The 23006-nt window shown below is 29.5% G+C and overlaps 1 protein-coding gene across 5 annotated transcripts in view; it reads right to left on the reverse strand.

Annotated features, from left to right (window-relative positions):
* The window catches only part of LOC142333216 (ATP-binding cassette sub-family C member 4-like), a 189880-nt gene that overhangs the window by 69750 nt on the left and 97124 nt on the right, over positions 1-23006 (reverse strand). For 4 of the 5 annotated variants that reach the window (XM_075380199.1, XM_075380198.1, XM_075380202.1 and 1 more), the window contains 7 exons: positions 21817-21951; positions 19629-19833; positions 17605-17827; positions 9563-9719; positions 7293-7431; positions 5274-5384; positions 520-738 (listed from right to left, as the gene is read on the reverse strand). In XM_075380199.1, coding sequence (XP_075236314.1) covers positions 520-738; positions 5274-5384; positions 7293-7431; positions 9563-9719; positions 17605-17827; positions 19629-19833; positions 21817-21951 — 1189 coding nt within the window. The remainder of the gene's footprint in view (positions 1-519; positions 739-5273; positions 5385-7292; positions 7432-9562; positions 9720-17604; positions 17828-19628; positions 19834-21816; positions 21952-23006) is intronic. The other variant, XM_075380201.1, reaches the window with a different exon arrangement.

Consider the following 23006-nt stretch of genomic DNA (forward strand, 5'->3'; position numbering starts at 1 on the left):
TATATAAAATAATAATAATACTCAAAGTTAATGACAATTGTATGTAAAAGTAATAAATAAAAAAAAAATTATAAGATAAAATACCAATTTGCCTAAAATATTAATTGAAATTAAATTTGCACATAATATTTATTGTACATGTTAAACAAAGATGCATAAAATTCAAGTTTATTTAATTAGTATTATTTAAAAACATAAGAGCAATGTAATTTTGGTTTAATAAAAGAAAATATTTTAATTTAATTTTAAATAAATAAAGATTTTTAAAAAGGTCTGGTAATTTACAAAAAGTATAGCTGTATAGCTGTATAACTTCACAGCTACAGGTATAAAGGTAAATTAATTCCAGTAATAGACCTACACCCAAAAAAGTAAAAGTCAGAACTGGAAATACATTATTCAAGATGCAAAGAGAGGCATGCCAGTTATTAGCTTTAACATATTACTACTGTAAATGCAATAGATCAAATACTGATTTTACTTTTGATTATAAAGATATAAAATTCGATGTTGCTTTACCTTTCCTGAACCAACTGATCCAATAACACCAACTAAAGAACTTTCTTGAAAGATACAACTAATTGACTCCAAGGTTGGTGGATTATTACTGCCTGGATACCATGAAGCAGAGACATCTTCAATCAATATTTTATTTACGTAACCTTTTTCATCACTTTCATTTTTATTATTATCACAATTTAATCTCATTTGTGACTTTTCTTTTCGCATCAAAAATCTCTGTAAAAGGTTAAAAAAATATAATAAAAATAATTTAAATAACAAACATCTTAAATACAAAATTAATTAAGAAAAAAATTTAAATTGTAATAGGACTATTATGCCAAAATGGTCACACAGTTTTGTAAAGCAATAGTAGGAACAAACGTGGAAATCTGGCCAAAGGCATTGTTTCTCCATGATCACACAACCTAAATTCCATGACCGCCATAAATGCAGCAATTTTCACAGTTTTAGAAAACTCTTCATACTACATATATTGTTCCACGTTTTTTCATTGGACAATCATTTTTTTATGGGACAACAATCAAGTTTAATTTGATGATTATTGATAACACATAGTCGGTTAAGGGAACTAAAAATGCTTATTAAGATATTATCAATTAATCAAGATATTTAATAATACTTATTAAAATTATTATTAAGATATTGGAGCACTAAACAGCTATATAGTCTTAAAAGTAAGAAAGATCTACAATGAAAGGTTGTGATGAGAAGATGCTAGAAAGTATAAATCAGAAAAATTAAAATGGCAAAAACTCCTTACATACATCCCAACTCTGTAGGGGGAAGACACCCACCTTGTGACGTTACCGGTTGCCACACCACCCCTTCCATTCCGAGCCCTGAGGGGCTTTACCGGAGGTCATCTTTAGACCCTCTAACTGATTACATCTCACAGTCATCAGCCAGGCCTCAGTTGGGATGCCACCGATGTAAATGCCTCAACAGACATTTGCATCAGTAAAATATAAATCAAATTTTGCCTTCATGTAGGAATCAAACGGACATCTTCACATCTAACGTAACATGATTCCCTCAAACTAAGTAACTGAAACCACGGCCTAGTCCAAATTTGACAGCACCATTCATGATTGTGAATGCCTCAGAAAACTCATGAAAATGAGTTTAAAGTTAAATCAGTGCTACACTCATACCAATCAAAATTATGTTTTATGCAACATAGAAATTCAGACCTACACCCAAATAAGTCGACAAAATTAAGTCACTTAATAAGGGGAACATAACCTCATTCTGGTCAGTGCAGGAGCCGGGGACAAACCCCACACCCCTACATACAGTAATACAGTTTTTATCAAACAGTTTAAAACGAAAAATATCTGCTTTGTTTTTATCCTAATTAAACAACATTAGATTTGACGAAAACCACATCACTAAATTTAGCAGTAGTTATTCATTATCAATTTAACAATTTTAGAATCTTTGTGATATCTTAACAATGTTGGATAAGATATCTTATTAAACCAGCATACCAAACAGTTTCACCACATATGTGTGGCCACAGATATAAATTATCATGAAAATAAAGAACAAAGGGCTTAAAAAACTAAATACTTTACCCCCTTCAGACTAAAACTTCTCCATTGATTTACACTATTTGATTCCTATTACTCAAATAATTTCAAATCTTACTGGATGGAATCCGAAAAATAACAAACTGTCAAAAGCTTTGGAAATATCACAATATGTAGCAGATGCTGAAATTTTCAAAATAATTTTCAACTAGACTTTTTGTAATGGACTCAATCATGTTGGAAAAAAGTATTAAATAAACAGGAAAAAGGACAATGACTGATTCATCATTATCCTTTTTTTAGAGATAAACTTTTGATAATTATAGTAAATAAAGTATCATATAAAAGTAAAATGTAAATAATAATTGCTAAAAGTTTTGAAATTATGCACATATTTTTTTCTTAACAAACAATCCTGACTTTTAGAAATGGAAAATTTTGTAATTAGATCAATTAATTTTGAGGGCATCTTCTACTGATACCATTTAGTAATGCAGAACATTAGAGAAGCAAAACATTTATAGGAATAATTTTGTTAAAAATTTGTTCAACCGAGTGAATGAATTTAAATAAATCTAAATACATGTGACAAGGTATAAAATTTTTATTGGTTTTGTCTAACAACTTTCCATGTAATTGTACAAGTGTTATATACCTCTTGTAAATTGAATTTCATTATTTTTTTATTACAGCCCAGAATAATTTTTTATCTCATATAATTACCCCTACTGTTATCAAAAAATTCACATTGATTTATAACTAACAGTAGGATGTAGTTTCCCAGAACTCTAAAGGTTTATACAATTTGTTAACCTTAATATTTTTACTCTTCAAAAAAAAATTAGTGGAAATTAATAAGAAAATGTTACTATTCATATACTTATTTACAAGAAAAAAATTGTTAAAACATATCTGCATCAAATGCATTAATAAAATTTCAGACAAAACACGATAACTTTAATCTAAAATTATTGATTATAATGTCAGTTATTGCTCTTCTAATGAACCACCTCATTTCTTTTGTGTCTGCATTAAAACAGTCATGATTGGATTCAACAAAAAAAATTTATGCATAACAAAAAGACAAAAAAGGATCTACAACTCTACAACTGTAACTCCAAATGTTAAGATTAAATTTTATGTTGTCTACGCATTTTTTCCCTCTATCTGAACTAATTAGTTCAATAAAAGCTGTGTGAACTCAGTAGAAAAAAATAAACAGTAATTATGTTAAGGATAAAAGTTTAGCTCAAAACAGAAATGAATAAAGAATAGCATCACATCAGCCTATCTTTTTTTTGTCAATGATGTAAAGCAAAAAGAAACATGTTTAAACTTCTTTTAAAATCTGTTTTCCTATCACTGAATATTGCTTCATATATAAACAATAAGAAAATGTTCATTTAACTAACCATAAGTCTTTAAAATAGTGTTAACAGGTTTCATACTTCCTTATTTCTAGAATGAGTCTAATGGGTTTTCCTGTAGCCTAAAAACCCTTATATTTTGCTTAGAAAATGACCTGTGCAAAAATGACTGAACATTGAGAATGAGGTGTTATATATATATATACATATTGGGTTTGGCAAGAGAGTAATTTCGGTTTTCACAAATAGATAGCTTTATATTTGTTTTGAAGGATCTGTCAATGTTATGTTTTTTTCTTTTGACATTTGATAGCTGTCACTTTTACATAATTTAGAAGCAAATTGCAAATAATTTTGTTCCCTGTTAGGTTTTGTAACATATTAGTTTATGGTCAATTATAACATTGAGTGCAAAAATGAACATTTTTACAATATTTTACTTTTTTATTTACAAAAAAGCCGCCGATGTTTGCAAACACATCTTTATAATGTTGATTGCCTGACAAAATGCACATGTCAGAATTGGTTTACAAGATTCCATTACGAAGATTTTTCACTCAAAGATGACCACTGTTCTGGTCAGCCTGCTGAAGTTGATGAAGACCAAATCAAAGTCATTAATGAATCGAATTGTCATATAACTGTACAAGAGATTGTAGAAAGGTTGAATGTGTCATACACAACAACTGAATATCACATAAAATCTCTTGGACTCGTTAAGAAGCTCACTGTTCGGGTTCCATATCAATCGAAAGATTCGCTTAACACAATGAATCAATATTTGCATTATGCATCTCAAATGCAATGAAGTTTCTTTTTTGAAAATAATCATCTCCTGTGATGAAAAATGGATCGTCTACAATTACATCAAATGAAAACGATCGTGGTCCAAGTGTAATGAATCATCAAAAGCTAAATCGAAAGCTGAATTGCATAAAAAAAAAAGACCATACTGTAAATTTTGTGGGATTACAACAGTGTTGAGTATTTTGAGCTACTTCTGAGCAATCAAACAATCAAACTACATTTTTGCTGTAAAGGAATCGCATTTTATCAAGAATATACAAGGCCTTGCACATATTTGGTAATTCATGGAAAATTATTGGAACTTGGTTGGGAAGTGATGTCTCGCCATCATATAGCCCTGATGTAGCATTATCAGATTACCATTTATTTCAAAATTTGCAAAACTCTTTGAATGATGGATGATTCATACTCTTTCAACAATGATGATCACACTCAGTTCAGTATTTTGCTGCTAAGGACCAGAAGTTCTATGAGCATGGAATAATGAAGTCGCCATAAAGATGGTAAAAGGTTATCAGAGAAAATGAAAAATATATAGCTGATTCTTTGTATAAAAACAATTGAGTTTTATTTCACAGTACAAAACCAAAATTAGAATCTTGCCGATTCAATAATATGCTGCCAGTTCATCTATCAATCTATTAATCTTGATAAATGGTTTGCATCTACTGATTATGTGATATTTCCAAAGCTTTTGATAGTGTTTGTTATTTCTGGGAATCCAACTTGACAGATTTGAAATTATTTGAATAATAAAAAACAATTAGTGTCAGTCATTAGAAAAGAAAGACATGATACTTAAAAGAAAAGCTGATGAAATCTCAATCTAGGCAGTGTACTACTTCATATTAACATTCACACACGCACGCATACCCCCCCACACACATATACACACACTGTTATTCAGTAAGATTTATGTAGACAAACCATCTGTGATTATATAGCCTGTTTCCTTGTCTGATGTAACATTAGAAAACTTCTATTTATTTAAATGGTTTTGGGTAGACTGATTTGATAAAGTCAATTTTGTAAATATATTACTTACCTGGACCCTTTTAATTGAAACTTTACATTCAGATATTTCAGCAAAACCCCTAATAAATGATGAAGTAACTGACTGAGTCAAAGTTGCAATGTAAGCTGCAACAACAAATACCTATAAACATATTAAATAACAAAAAACGTACATAAGAAAACCCAAGCCACAAAAAAAACATAACTATAATTATAATCAAAGATTATATTTTTATACTTCACGTAGTAAATGTATTTAAGGAAAGGAGAAAAAAATCTTTAATTTCAAAACATAAGTTAAAATTTGCAAATACTGGATTTAAGTGTAATAAGCTTAGTCTATACATACTTAAAAAAATGCATATCAGTAAAAATCATTTAAGAAAATATAGCAAGCATTATCTTAAATCCTAGATAAATTTCTACTGATAGTATATCATTTAATACATTTTTTAAAATATCTCTCATCAAATGCTGCCTTTTATAATGAGCAATAGACCAGTAAGAACCAAACTGCACCTGGATTGTGAACATAAAATAGTTAAGGTGATGTATACTAACTTGTGTGTGAGATCCATTGATCGATACAGGTAACTGAGGTGTACCTGTGATTACAGGTCTATTGTAATTATTTAACTTTTTATGTTGTAATATTTAAATTAATTGTAATTGTATTTGTTTATAATTTTGTTTACCTGATGGTTCTGAAACTATACTGAGTTTTGATTATTCTTACATGATAGAAAGCAGGACCTTCAAGAAGAATAAAATGCTGTTGGTTGAAGAACTTACAGGACTTGACATACATAACCAAGCATACTCTCCTAATGGTAGTTCAAGATGTAGAATCACATATATTTCGACCAATCATCAGTAATGAAGACAGCAATATACCATACAGTAAACAGATTTTTGAAATGAAGTATTTACTGTTTCAGTATAAATTGCAGTTCTCACACACTAAGTTAAATATTTATATTTAACTTATATATAACTTGATATATATATATATATCAAGTTAGTTCATAAAATTCTGAACTTCTTAAATTGTGCGATAGATAACGTTACTAACAGAATATATAATATGTGACAACTAACCTGCAGCATAGGTTAGCAGGCCAATAAAAATCACAATGTAATGTTTTGTTTAGCCATAATACTACACCTGTTTGTGTTGACAAGTGGTGCATGTGTTGTGTGATTTTTATTTTATCTAAAATAAATGATTATCACAAGCAACAAATTAATGTGAAATTTTGTGTTAAACTGGAAAAACCCTTTATAGAAATATTCCAGAAACCAAGACAATGAATGAGTATTATCTTGAAGTAAGGAAAATGTTTTCATAAAGCTATACAAAAAAGTTGTCTTTAGTTCCAAAATCAAGAATGCTCCATGTTCCTGCGCACAAATCACTGCAAATCAAACAATTACTTAAGATGTTTGCAGTGATTACTGAAAACATATGAAGTATGCAATAAAAAATATTTATTTTTTAAATTTTAAAATAAAACAGTTAAGTCTGTGTTGGTTAATGGTTAAGTCGGTTAAATCTGTGATATTATATTTTTAAAAGATTTTCAATATTAACCATCATGGACAAAAACATAGTAAATATTAAAAAAAAATGGTGTCATTAATAAAAAGACAAAAATAAGCTTCCTTTGTACAGGTAATATAATATTAAGTTATGTAAAATATTTTACATTTTCTTGGAAGTTAGCAATAAAAAATAATCATTCAAAATTTTTTTTATCAATTTAAATCTATTCATTCAGTATCCTTAACAATTATAATAAATAAAAAATGCCTTTAGAACATGAAATAACTGAATAACCAAATCACTAGGTACTTTAACTAGAAGTACATCAACAAAGATCACCATTCCAAATAGACCACTCCCACATACATCAACTATCTTGTTTCATTAGATAAAATATATATAATATATATATATATATATATAAATATAAGCATATTTACGATATGCTTGTAAACCAATTAAAGTTAACCAGTTTACTTTTAAACTAACTGAAAAAGGATTAAGTACCTGATCAGCAGTAAGATGATCTCCTTGTAAAATAAAAGCCAGTAATGCTGCAAACAAAACAGTTCTTGATATTAATAAATTAAATGTCATATAAACTCCTCGAAGGAATGATGTTTTATATACGACATCTAATTCAGACCTGAAATAAAATAAATTGCATACAATACCTAATTTAGATAAATTATAAAAATAATAATAATTAAGATGTTACTAAAAATTAATAATTAAAAACATTCTAAACTGACACTTTCATTGATGGATGTAGCAACGCAATCTATACCCCATTTATTAAATTGAATCTCATAGATCAAAGAAAATAAACATGAAGTTAAATGCGTTAACGTTAGGTTTAGTTTAATGTGTTAAACGTTAAGTTAAGGCGATTCCAAAATTCACTTCCGAATTTTTGGCTCTTAGAAATAAACCGGTTGCCATAGCAACATGTAAATAGCCCAGAATTGATAAACAGAGATCTGTGGCAGGACTGGTTTTTCAAGTGGAAGGACGGACATATTACCACTAAAATACATACATGATAATGTTGAGTTTATGGATAATTAAAAGAGTGAAAGTGCTGTGAAACCAGTGCACAAATTTCGAGAGGGGCTCTTCAACAGATGTATACGACAAGAGAAAAGGGTAAATACTCATTTGTGGCTAGTGAACGTGTTCAAAATATTGAACAAATACTGCTCATAATCAAACGATCAAAATTATACTGTTTATTCCAGGTCCTTAATCAGAGACATTAACATAGTGCAATAGGCTCTGTGCAGAAATATTCCCCTGTTTAAAAGTAAGAAATTGAAAAATATCTACACCAAGAAGAAAAAATAAAACAAAGATTCTAAAAAGTAAAGAAAAACTTAACTGAAAAGATAAAGAAACAAATGAAAAAATTCAGAATCAGAAATTAATTACTTTTCTAAATAGTCATAGATGAAATGTTTTTTACATATTGATGCTAATGTCTTTTGTCAAAAACCATAGATTTTATATGTATAAAAGACAATTATTTTTAGTATATAAGGGTGTTGAATACACAAGACTTATATATAAGTGGATGATCAACAGTATTCATCCTCTAACACTTATTTGACAAATCATAGTTATAGATTTAATTTCAAATATAAAAAATTGGTCACTTTATTAATCTTCCATCAATAAGAATCCTTTGGATAAACCCCACACCTGTCATTAGCCAACCCCCAGAATATGTTGTAAGAGAATTTCTTTTTTCCAGTAGACCAATATGGAAACTGTTTTATTAAACATATTTCTAACCATTGACAGTTTAGCCTTGCTTCACATCACTTTAGTATGCTACTCCCTGAGAAAAGAAAAATTAAAGAAAGGTTGGAAGTATTTGAAATATGGGCAGGAAAAGGATTGGGAAAGATGAATGGACAAACTGAAAAATAAAGTAATGAGGAAAGTAGACAGTAATAGAAGAGCTTAATCAGAACAGTTCAGCATAGGAAAATTAACTGGCTGGAACAAATAATAAAAGGAGAATTGATCAATATTGATCCTACAAGGAGTAAAAGAGGATGATAAGGGTAAAAATTATAGACAACCTTAACAGAGATGGGAACTATCAGGATATTAAAAGTTAAGCTGGGAATAGAAATCAATGGAGATGGATGTGTGCAAGGGACCTATCCCAAGACCCATCTGAAGTGTGTGTGTGTGTGTGTGTGTGTGCACGCGCCATCTTTAACAATATCCTTTTCAACCAATCAATGACACTTCTTTCCCCATCTCTTTTCTTTAAAACTGACTGTCAGCCAACAAATATTTCATTGTAGGAAAAGTGAAACTCACTGTCTGTCAAGGGAAACTGTACAAAGAGCTCTTATATTTTGTTTCTATTCAGTCACAAGCATGGGGAACATCCAGAATGCAATGATCATCAGGTCTCTTTGTTGAGTAAAAATAAATTTACTGGTTAAAACTTGATTAACACTGAGCCACCATAATAATTATTTTCTGCTTGAAAAAATATACTAGCCAAACCAAAAACTACAACAGTGTTTACCTGTGCGGGTGGTGTATGAAAACATTTCTTACTTTGGAGATTATGTTCATGTATTTTTTTTTAATTTTGAAAGTAATTAGCTAATAATAAAACTAATTCTATTTTTATTTAATTATTTTATTATCATAGCATTGTATTTGCCTTCTCAAAACTGAGATGCAATATGTTATGTATATTTAATTAATTAAAAAAAAAAAAAAAAAAAAAAAAAAAAACATTATAAAAGACTTACTTTCGTGCTGTCGTAACTAATTTTGAAAATGGTTTTTCCCAAGCATACATTTTTATAACTTGTATTCCTTTTATAACTTCATCTGTTAAACGGACTCTTTCATCAGTTTTTAAGGCTATTTGTAGACGGTATTTTGAACTTAAACTTCCAACATAAGCTGTAAAAGAACAAACATAAGCAAACCATTATTAATGAACTATAATAAGTAAACATTAAAACAATTTAGCACTATAAATATCTCATTCTACGAGTCGGAGCGTGGAATGTTAGAAGCTTGAAAAAGGTTGGTAGGCTAGAAAATTTAAAAAGGGAAATGGGTAGGACAAATGTGGATATAGTAGGAATTAGTGAGGTTCGGTGGGAAGAGGAAGGCGACTTTTGGTCAGGTGATTTTAGAGTAATTAACTCAGCGTCAAATAATGGGCAGGCAGGAGTAGGTTTCGTGATGAACAAGAAGATAGGGAGGAGAGTGGAGTATTTCAAAACGCATAGCGATAGAATCATTGTAATAAGGATAAAATCAAAACCTAAACCGACAACGATTGTTAACGTCTATATGCCTACAAGCGCCCATGATGATGATGAGGTAGAGTGTGTATACGAAGAGATTGATGAAGCAATTAAACACGTAAAAGGAGATGAAAATTTAATAATAGTTGGAGATTGGAATGCAAGCATTGGAAAAGGCAAGGAAGGAAATATAGTGGGTGAATACGGGCTGGGCAAAAGGAATGAAAGAGGGGACCGACTTATAGAATTTTGCACAAAGTATAATTTAGTAATTGCCAACACCCAATTTAAAAATCATAATAGAAGAATATACACTTGGAAAAAGCCAGGCGATACTGGAAGGTATCAGATAGATTATATCATGGTTAAGCAAAGATTTAGAAATCAACTCGTTGACTGCAAAACTTACCCTGGAGCAGACATTGATAGCGACCATAATTTGGTGATAATGAAATGTAGATTGGGGTTTAAAAACCTGAAGAAAAGGTGTCAGATGAATCGGTGGAATTTAGAGAAGCTTGAGGAAGAGGAGGTAAAGAAGATTTTTGAGGAGGACATCGCAAGAGGTCTGAGTAAAAAAGATAAGGTAGAAAATGTAGAAGAAGAATAGGAGAATGTTAAAAAGGAAATTCTTAAATCAGCAGAAGCAAACTTAGGCGGAATAAAGAGAACCGGTAGAAAACCTTGGGTTTCAGACGATATATTGCAGCTGATGGATGAACGTAGAAAATATAAGAATGCTAGTGATGAAGAAAGTAAAAGGAACTATCGGAAATTAAGAAATGCTATAAACAGGAAGTGCAAACTGTTGAAAGAAGAGTGGATTAAAGAAAAGTGTTCAGAAGTGGAAAGAGAAATGAACATTGGTAAAATAGACGGAGCATACAGGAAAGTTAAGGAAAATTTTGGGGTACATAAATTAAAATCTAATAATGTGTTAAACAAAGATGGTACACCAATATATAATACGAAAGGTAAAGTCGATAGATGGGTGGAATATATTGAAGAGTTATACGGAGGAAATGAATTAGAAAATGGTGTTATAGAGGAAGAAGAGGAAGTTCAGGAGGATGAAATGGGAGAAACAATACTGAGATCTGAATTTAAGAGAGCATTAAAAGATTTAAATGGCAGAAAGGCTCCTGGAATAGACGGAATACCTGTAGAATTACTGCGCAGTGCAGGTGAGGAAGCGATTGATAGATTATACAAACTGGTGTGTAATATTTATGAAAATGGGGAATTTCCATCAGACTTCAAAAAAAGTGTTATAGTTATGATACCAAAGAAAGCAGGGGCAGATAAATGTGAAGAATACAGAACAATTAGTTTAACTAGTCATGCATCAAAAATCTTAACTAGAATTTTATACAGAAGGATTGAGAGGAGAGTGGAAGAAGTGTTAGGAGAAGACCAATTTGGTTTCAGGAAAAGTATAGGGACAAGGGAAGCAATTTTAGGCCTCAGATTAATAGTAGAAGGAAGATTAAAGAAAAACAAACCAACATACTTGGCGTTTATAGACCTAGAAAAGGCTTTCGATAACGTAGACTGGAATAAAATGTTCAGCATTTTAAAAAAATTAGGGTTCAAATACAGAGATAGAAGAACAATTGCTAACATGTACAGGAACCAAACAGCAACAATAACAATTGAAGAACATAAGAAAGAAGCCCTAATAAGAAAGGGAGTCCGACAAGGATGTTCCCTATCTCCGTTACTTTTTAATCTTTACATGGAACTAGCAGTTAATGATGTTAAAGAACAATTTAGATTCGGAGTAACAGTACAAGGTGAAAAGACAAAGATGCTACGATTTGCTGATGATATAGTAATTCTAGCCGAGAGTAAAAAGGATTTAGAAGAAACAATGAACGGCATAGATGAAGTCCTACGCAAGAACTATCGCATGAAAATAAACAAGAACAAAACAAAAGTAATGAAATGTAGTAGAAATAACAAAGATGGACCGCTGAATGTGAAAATAGGAGGAGAAAAGATTATGGAGGTAGAAGAATTTTGTTATTTGGGAAGTAAAATTACTAAAGATGGACGAAGCAGGAGCGATATAAAATGCCGAATAGCACAAGCTAAACTAGCCTTCAGTAAGAAATATAATTTGTTTTCATCAAAAATTAATTTAAATGTCAGGAAAAGATTTTTGAAAGTGTATGTTTGGAGTGTCGCTTTATATGGAAGTGAAACTTGGACAATCGGAGTATCTGAGAAGAAAAGATTAGAAGCTTTTGAAATGTGGTGCTATAGGAGAATGTTAAAAATCAGATGGGTGGACAAAGTGACAAATGAAGAGGTATTGCGGCAAATAGATGAAGAAAGAAGCATTTGGAAAAATATAGTTAAAAGAAGAGACAGACTTATAGGCCACATACTAAGGCATCCTGGAATAGTCGCTTTAATATTGGAAGGACAGGTAGAAGGGAAAAATTGTGTAGGCAGGCCACGTTTGGAGTATGTAAAACAAATTGTTGGGGATGTAGGATGTAGAGGGTATACTGAAATGAAACGACTAGCACTAGATAGGGAATCTTGGAGAGCTGCATCAAACCAGTCAAATGACTGAAGACAAAAAAAAAAAAAAAAATATCTCTATTTCAAAATTACAGTTTCACTATAAATTCTTCTACAGACAGCTTTATGCTGATCATGCTACTACTCTTGTGGCAGCATCATTAAATGAGCTCAAGCAAATCAAAGTAATTATAATACATGGGGTTCAACAATAAAAAGATTTTATTATTGTTCTATTAAGAATAATAATAAAAAATAGAACAATAATCATTAAGAATAAACTTTAATATCAAAGTAAAACAGAAAAATAAACAAGAAAAATACAAAGCTCTTGATATTAACCAGAATTCACAGGGACCAAGAAAATAAACTAGAAAACGGGATTTCAGAAAAATACCACATTAAAGTAATTGCCTACATCTGTGGACCAAGGCATTTGAAGCTAAAAGAACCAATAAATTCCGATTTTTATTACTTTGAAATTACTTTGGAATTTCATTAAAAAACAGATTTAATATTTAAAAGATATTTTTACAAATGATTCACGAAATTCTGCTAAAAATTCTATTTTTACTTGGTAAAAAATAACAAGTTTTAAGTACAACGTTAAACTACTAGGAAAATTTTATTCATCTTTATTTTGTCTCAGAAACATCATGCTAAAATCTAGTTTTTGAAAATTAAATCGTAAACTGCTAATTTTAATTTTTCTTAGGGAAAAAATAAGAAACAAAATTCCCAACAACAAAAAATGCAGTTCTTACTTATGAAATATATATTTGTATATATGTGCCATACCCATAATAGTTATAGGAGCCTGAGATGAGAGAAAATCTCAGGCTGAGAGAAAATCAATTGCGTAGCAATTCTGAAGAATTATAAGGTTTCACACCAGGTTTACTAAGGAGATTAAGGAATGAAGTAGTTTCCCATGGCATCCTTCATAGAAACAAACAAACTTTTGCATATTAGTATGCCAAGTCCTCTAAAATGCAAGGGATCTTCAGTGTCCTATGGCTAATATCCCCTCTTTATTTATAGGGACTGACTGTGTAATGAATACCACTACTCTAAGAGAAGTAACTCTTTTAAAGGCACTTGTACATTGGATGATTAAAGTGCATTATTGTTATGAGAAAAAATGTAGGAGATAGACCACATCCTAAGGTATTAAAATTTAGATCGTTCTTGGTTAAATAGTGTTCTAAAAACAAGATTATCTCAAAATATGATTTATTTTTTATCATAATTAGACCAATATTGATGTTTTGACCAAACATTTGCACTATTCACAAACAAATATAAAGAAAACTGTTCAGATTTGAAGATTAATTGGTTAGCTCTGAGTACATGAGCATACCACTAGTATGCTGTGTTAAGTTTAATATTTTTTTCTATTTACTTTCTGTCACTGAAATTATTTTGTGAATAGATAATCTATTTTTTCTTTTGTTTTTCATTTTCAAGACAAGAATCTTCAAGGCAAATAAAAGCAGAAGTGTTGGAAGATGTTGAAAAAGTGCAAGCAATGATGGCTGTATCAAAATAAAGCTACAGTGAAGATTATACTCAATAGTTACAGAAGGTAACAGATTATGAAGTATGTCTTAAAAACTCATAACTTAGTGAAACTGAACAAAGAAAATACTTGAATGTATAGAGACTTTTGTAAAGCAGATTCCTTCCAGTAATTATTTTTATCATCTTTTATAAATTTTCCATGTTTTCAGCAGGTTTTGCATGATTATGCAAATCTTTTCGTATGAAACACATAAACTTCTGCTTTCACTTTATAAATGAAAGATAAATTGTAACGCTTTTATTTACAATTTAATTTACATAGTTACAATCCAACCATTGAATGATTTTTTGAACTGATGATGAAGAACTCTCTAATATTGTTGAGAAATATTCTTGAAGATCATCTATGGTTCCCTGTAGATGACGTTAATGCTTCACTGGAGCACTCCATATTGTATATTTCTATGTGAAGGCCTGCATTTTCTTATAAATTTCTCTTAAAAAAAAAAGTAGGATTTCAAGTGTCCGTTTAAGTTGTGGTTTTATCCGACTCATCTAATTCAAAATTTATTAAGTTTTGGATGAATTTTTTTGTAATTTTTCTAATTATTTTGTAAATTAACAAAAAATTATATATAAGTTCTTATAGTGTTCCTTTTACCCTAAATGGCAGCATTAAGAAGGAAAGAATTAAATTTATGATCAAGGTAATATTTCTATTCTCTTCCCAATCCATTTTCAACAATAATTTTTTTTTTAACCCAAACCATTTAATAGGATTAAAAAAAAAATCATTTTCTATCATTTTTTCCATTTATAAGTAATGCTTCTGCTACTTGATCATTGTGCTATTAAAGTTTGTAATTTAACAAAATAATGTAAAAATTATGTATAGAGTAAAAATATTATCAAGTGGATGAAATTATGCTAATCAATCTTGGATAAATTTGTTAAAATAACAAGTTCCTGGTTTTCACAATTCTATAATAATTTCCATAGTTCTTTGTTTCTTTTGATATATCTGTAGTAACTAAGTATTTGTTTTAAGAATTATTTGGTTTTCAAAAGTCATATTCACATTTTAAATTTTATTTCCAAATGAAAGCTTCAGTTTTCTTTAAATTACAATTTAATCTTAAATTAATTTCTTCTATTAAAAGAAACATTTTTACTTTTTTCCAAATAAAGTAAATAAAATGATTTCTCATCATTGTTCCAGTTTCACAATAAATATAAAACATAATTCCAAAACAGTACACTTAATCATATTTATCACACATAATCCCACATTACTTCACTGGCAGTAAAATTAAAAGATATGGTCTCAAGATTTTTAAAAACTACTTTCTTTTTCTGTTTAGCCTCAAGAACCACCGTAAGGTATTACTTCAAAGGATGAACAAGCATGATATGTATGAATGTAAATGAAGTGTAGTTTTGTACAGTCAAAGGTCTCAGTTTTGTACAGGCTCAGTAGGTTTGTAGGTCTCAGGTTCCTGAGATGTTTGGTTAATTGAAACCTTTTAAAAACTACTTAAAAATGTTTTCAGTCATCTTTGTAAACATCATTAATGCCTGGTGCTTTACTCACACTAGCATAAGTTCAACACTGGTATGTTTTATTTTTAAATAGGCAGATACATATTTAAAATGTAATCAAAAAGCATATGAAGTTTGAACTGTGTCTGTTCATTTAGTATATTTTGTGTTTCTGTAACATATGTTTACATGTTTCATAATGTTCAAGAATATTAAGAGGTAGTTATGTTTAGAAAGACATGGTTATTGTCAATGTTGATGAATTTGTCGTGTGAATTTATGAGGTGGCTGGCAGAAATGGAGGCCCTTAAGTGTTTGTTGTAAGTATATTTGTTGCTTTGAAGTGTATTAAGATGTGTTAAAATAAATCATTACACACAAAAGCATAATCTTCAAATTAACATAATTCTCCAAAAATAAATAAACTGAAAACCGATTTGTTTAATTAGGTTAGGCATAATTAGGTTGCAGCTCCAAACAATGTTACAGTAAAGCCCTCTATATTAATGTAGCCAGCATATACCAAAAGAACAGACATAATTCAAATTCCATACATTTTTGACTACATTCTAAACAAGTGTTTACTTAATTAAAAAATAAATAAACTGCCACTTATAACATCAGCTGATTCTAGATTGAGAACAGTAAAATCAATCACTGAGGATAATCACAAAAGACTAATAAAATTCCTTATTTTATTCTGAAACCATTTTGTGTATATTTATTCTTTTATTACAACTCTGCCATATGTATTAAACAGCATATTGTAGATCAGGCATGCTTCCTTATTCCGTATATCAAGATTAGACTCATATCTTCACCAAGTGTAATTCATTACAAAAGCTTTACAATACATCTATTTTTACTTAGCTTTTCTAAAAATGATAAAATATAGTATTGTCATTGTGAAAGAGAAATGATGAACTGTAACTGTTATGTCATTTTCATGAGATAAAGATTATATTGTATGTAAGAAATATTGTATTACAGGAATGAAATTTTAACATTATTCTTAAGAGTTTATGGTCAGACAGGTAAAGGATGTGTTACATGCGAGAAGCTACTAATATTAAAACTATTAATATTGTTTTCTGGAGTGTTCACCTTAAAACTCAAAATAGTTAACCTTGGAACACATTAGATCATTTATTTATTTGCAGTTGTATCTTTTTTTTTGGTTTGTTTTACGTTTTACCTCCGGGTCCGCAGTCAAGTAATTCATTCCACAGAGGATGATATGAATGTTTTGTAGCATGTGTGAAAAATGCCATGTCTGACTGGGATTCAAACCCAGGACCTCCAAGTGAAAGTCCGAGATGCTACCACTCGTGCCACGGAGGCCGGCAGTGTTTTTCTGTCAGCCCAGTACCTTTTCATTCTTTCTGATATCTCTTTCCTTTGTTCTTCAGAAAGTTCAGCTCTGTTCTTGCATTTTGGTGCTTCTTGTAACCTTTTATTTTCAACTTTTAATAAAAATTTATCTTTCTCTTATAATTTCTCCAGGTATCTTCAGTTCTTTTAGGCATTCTTGGACTTGTGTGAATCACTGGCCTTTAGTTTTTTTTTACTTTGGAAGAAATTTGTTACTGTTATTTATTCTAAATAAATGGGAGTAAAATGCAATTTATCTTTTCCTTATCGTGTCCGACAGTTTTTAAATTTTAGTATAAAGTTTGTTATTTGGAATTAATTTTACCTAATCATTTAGAAATTAAGACCTAAAATTTGTCTTTTGTTTTTCATTTCTTTTTACTAGATTTTCTAGTAGACCCTTTTTGCACAGTCTTAGAGTTTCTGCTGCATTATGTAATTTTAATTAGTTGAAAAAATTAAAATTATCTATATCACAATATTTTTGTGTCGGGTAAATTGACAGCCTATGGGTAAGTTGATAGCTTAATATTTTACAGCAGTATAAAGCCATAAAGGAAAGTTATACTTACATAACAGTGGAACAATAATAAGAACAGCTAATATTCCAAAAAGTCCAGCCCATCTTATTTCGTTAAATAATATAACAGCAACTATTCCAGCAAGTAGTGGTGCTGACCACATATAGTGACATGTTGTTGTCACTATTTCAAATCTTGATACATCATTTGACACAATATTTACAATTTGACCCGATGAAATATCTCCAAGTGCTGTTCTTCCAATTTTTAGACACTAAAAAAGCAAAAACAATGAATGAATCATATATCTATCTATTCAGCAATTGTTTAATTGCATACTCCCTGTTAAAAACCTACTTATTCAACATACCTACCTTTAGTTATTTGAATATTATAACATCAAATAAGCAAAAATTAGAATCACATTCTATTTTTTCTTTTTGCCTTTAACCTAATCAATGTTGCTACAGTTAAAAGTCCTTTACATTATTAATTGTCTGTTGATTACCTGATTTATCAGTTATGATAACTTTTTGCTAATTTGCATTACTCTTACTTTCTTATATTTCTTGAATTTGAATATAATAAATGTTGTCTGATCTGGGTATATATTTTAAAAACACAACAGTATACTTTTATTTGATATAAATTCTATGAATTGTTGTAATAAATGAGAATTTTATCTTAAAAGTTATCTGATAATGTTGTTCATAGCATTTATTTTAATATAAAATTAGACAGATTTTAAAATCAAATTATGGACAATAAACATTCCAGGAGTCTATGGGGAAAAATTTTTAAATATGAGGAAGATGAAATGATCACTTACAACAAGAAGGAACCCATTTGAACTATGGTAGAGATTGTCAAAAGCTTTGTGCGAAGTATGTCATAATAGGGATCTGAATCATCAGAAAGAAAGAAGAGAAAGTTTCAAATGTGATTCTGGAAAAGAGTTAAGAAAGTAAAGTGGGCAGACAAAATGAGAAAAAAGGAAGTGTTGAAAATAATTAGAGAAGAAGAGCAGAATTTGATAGATGAAAGAAGAGAGATGTTAGTTGGGCTAGATCCTTCTTAGAATTTAACTTCAGCAAAGGATCATACTGTATGCTGGCTCAGCCAATTACCAGGAAAGTTCCATAATAACGGTCCTGAAGTTATGAAAAAGTGTGCTTGAATCGCCAAGCCAAGCAAATGCTGTCGTCAGAAGATTTAATGATATCACAAGAAGTAAAAAACGAATGTCAGTATAGAAGAACACAGTTGTTTCACTGAAACTAATCAATCTGGTCAGGTTTTCAACCCAGATGCCTGCTGATAAGAAAAAATGGTTCTTTTAAGAACACTATGAGCTTTAGACTCCTGGGCTAATCTAGCTGTTGCTGACATAAAATATGTTCATAGACCAGATGGCCTTTTTCAGAGCCAAACTATTAAGGCTGATACTAGCTGGCTCCAGTTGCTACTATAGGTATCCATGGCAGCTTACTTACACTTATTAAACAGTCCTTTTTGAACATTGGTAATCCTACAAAGGGCCAGCAGCTCCAAAACCTTAACTGTCAATGTACAGTGACAGCTCCAAATTCAGAGGAATATAATTTTTGAATTACCAATTTATCAGCTATTTAAATATGAAAATTCTAATTGTCAAATCATATTCTGCATCTTCTTAAGTTAATAGAAATGATAGGAGAATGAAAGATTGAAATGTACAAAAAAAAAGCTTTTAGGCTGAAGTACATATGAGACCTGGTTCTCATTAATTGTAAACCCAAATCTGATGCAGCAAAATCATTTATTATTTTAATAATTTATAGAAGTGAGAATTATTCCTTTTACTGCTATATTTTTTCATTTTCATGTTCTATTGCTATTTCTATCAATAAAGAAGAAGAAGAGAAGAGCACATATGACATATAATTACTCATTACTACACTTTATATCTTTTATTGATATCAAAATTTAATAACATTACTAAAATTGTACACAAAAAAAAATTAAAAAGTTATCTACGCAACCATAGATTTACATCCATTAATGTCAAAAAATCATATTTAAAGAAACCTATTTACCTTTCTATAAATTAATGACACACAAGCTACACGAACTTTCATCCCCATTCTCATAGCAGATGCAAAATAATGTTGAAGAAGTAGAGAGTAAAGAACAGTAGAACATATTATTCCAACTGCAGCAAAATATGCTTCTTCAATAGTAGTTTTTGAGTTTTCTTTAAAGTAACTTAATAATAAAGCGAGAAAATAAGGACGGGCTAATCTGAAAAAAATTAAATAAAAAGATAGTGCAATTGAACATGAATCTGAAACATAAATATGTTGATATTTACAGTTATTCCTAAATATTAAATATGTTTAAGTAAATCAAATGAACCACTAATATTGATATTAATCTTAATTTGTTTTTTAATCATAGTAACTTGTTGTACAGTAAAATTCACTGATAGATTTGTGAAATATATGGTAAAACAGTAATGAATAACAGCATGCTTAACAGATCTGAATACTTAATGAAGTGTAAAACAGCATTTTAATGGACATAATAAAGATAAAAATGGTTCATCATCTTTGATGAATGATAACTTAATGAATAGAATCGATGAAAAATTTCATAAGGACCAGTTTCACTTTATATAAAGTTATATTTTTATACGTACTGAAAAGTTTCCGGAATTTCCGTTCCAAGGAATATATGATTTTTAATTATCAAAAATTATTTTCATGCAGATTGCCTAGGAAGCTCACTGACAAGCACAAGAGAACAATAACCTGCAAATATTTCAAAATTTCTAAAAATACCATTTCTGAACATTAGTCAGAAAATGAAATCAACTACATTGTGACCGCATAAGAGATGTACTTGAATTGAAAGAATGAAAATTAAATCACATCTCTGACAACAAAAAAACAAAACAAATCCTTTTCAGCACACTGGAAGATGGAAGTAGATTTCACCGGTGCTAAATAGGGGATAAACAAGATTTCCGGTTTAAAGTTTAAGAAAAACTTCAAATTTACTCAGTACAATAACGGCTGCATGTGAAAAAGGTTTCACATGTTTAGCATATGACAAGCCTCACCTTCTTACAATTCCAGCAAAATTTTTCTGTAAGGGTTGGTAATATCAAAAATTATTGGTCCATTATAAAAGTTGTCCCTCAAAACCTACATTGTTTCTTTATTTGCAAGCTGAAAAGCAACAAAGAACAGACTACACTCTTGTTTCCCTTTTTGAATCAGAGTCTGCCTTCTTCATTTTCTACTATTATCACTACTACCTGATTCTTGTACAGATTGTACTTAAGTTTATTTCATTATATTTCATTCCAATTTTTTTCAAAATATTGAACATTTTATCCTTTTTGATACTATCAAATCCTTCTCCAGATTAGTAATTGTTGGCTTCATTCTTTTATATATGACGATTAAAAAGATTATTCTTAGGGCCGGAATGAACTCCCTTGAACTTGTATCTTTTCTGAAACCAAACTTATCATCCATTCTGAACACCTTCCTACACACATTTTATTTGCCTATAAACTATACTAATGAAATTTTTGATGCACACAATGTTAGGCAGGTGTTATAACAGCTTATAACACCAGCCTAACAGGTAGGTTATAATTAGTTATAACAGGTAGGCTTATTGCCTACTCCTGCTGTCTTTGATATGATAATAATTATATTTTTTCTAAAATTTGGGTACAACTACAGCCTTGTAAACTCTATATTGTCTATATCAACAGAGGCTATTCAATAGAGGCCCTGAAAAACAATAATTCCAGAGGCCCTTTTTTCCAGAGACCCTGGAAAAAACAATAATTCTGATGATACATTTTAATATTTTAGAAAACTATCAAACTCTGATCTCAAAGTAGTCTCCTTTGGTATCACCTTTCTTCGAAAATTCATCTAACAATTTTTTCCTTTTTACAGTTCCTTTATATATTCCTGCCAGCTGTTAACTCTTTCTTCTCTTACTAAAAATACTTTTCATTAGCAATTTAACATTAATACATTCTGACTTCATTTTCCTAAAATTTTCTTCTCTCTTTTTATAAACCACATCTACTTATTTATTATATATTTTTTATATATATATATATAAAATAAGCCCATGATTTTCTATGATGTTGAAGAAACGAGTGAACAGATTGAATGGCAAGAACAATCTATTTTATTTACAAACAAGTATGTATACAACCCTAAAATAGCATAAATAAATATGAATATTATGACTTACTGAACACCAATTTCACTGAAACCATGTAAAAAGGCAAGCCACATATATTCTTTACCAAATGTTTTAAGTATTGTAAATAAAAGTGATGGTTTTTTGTTTTTCTCTCTTGCTTTTTGTAAATCACTTTTCCATTGCCTGCAAACAAAATTGAAAAAAATTATTTAAAAATATTTTACATTTTGGGATAGTTTTTTGTTGAGGAGTTTAACATAAAATAAATGACAATTAAACAAAAAACCGTTAACAGTAGATTATGATTAACTGAAAAATAAATAATTTAAAAAAGGATACTGTAAGTATAAAAAGTTGAAGGTTGTTAATACCATTTGAATTTCTATCTGGCAGCACCTTAAAATTAATTTTACTTCATTTTACAATAAATTCAATGAACAAAATGATAAAACATTATAATACTTTTACAAATTATTAAAGATTAATTTTCAAATTACTGGAATTTTATATTCTACAGAGCTTCTGGAGCAGAAAAAAATGATGGTGCTAATTAGCTCAGAAATGTCCTGTGGAAGAAAAAATTCTAGTATTTTGCATGCAAGTTGTTAATTTTAAATACAACAAAATATGTTTTATTATGTATCATATAATAAAAAAACACAATCTGATGTGGACACTACATGACTTCATTTTACGCTTATTAAATTACATATACACATTTCTTTAAAATGAAATAACTTTTGATATTTTTTATATTTTTTATATATATATTTTTTTTTATTATGTTGAATTATTATTTATCGTAAAGAATTTTTTACAATCAGAGTTTAATAATTATTAATAAATCAATACATTTAAATTAAAAATAAAAGTAAAAAAAAAAGAAATATGAAGTCTGATTCAAACCGATGTGCTTTTTGGATTAGTGCTAATGTGCCTAATCCAAAGGTATCCATGTAATGCATAATCCAAAGGTATCGATGTACCTAAGATCCAAATATTTAATTAATTAAAATTTTATTTGGTTATAACTCTGGAACCAATGAAAATAAATACCACATATGATTTATTGTTGAAAAGCTCTCAATGAGGACTTATTACTGCAGTTAAGAAAAAGTAAAAAATCCAAATTTTTTTGGACACTTTTGGTTCAATCGACTGCAGTCAAAAGGGGAGGTGCACAACTAGATGTTATAACAGTCCTAAATCCAAAATTTCAAAATCCTACGGCTAATCAT

This window comes from Lycorma delicatula, chromosome 12 (assembly GCF_047948215.1).
Source record: "Lycorma delicatula isolate Av1 chromosome 12, ASM4794821v1, whole genome shotgun sequence".
Classification (NCBI taxonomy): Eukaryota; Metazoa; Arthropoda; class Insecta; order Hemiptera; family Fulgoridae; genus Lycorma; species Lycorma delicatula.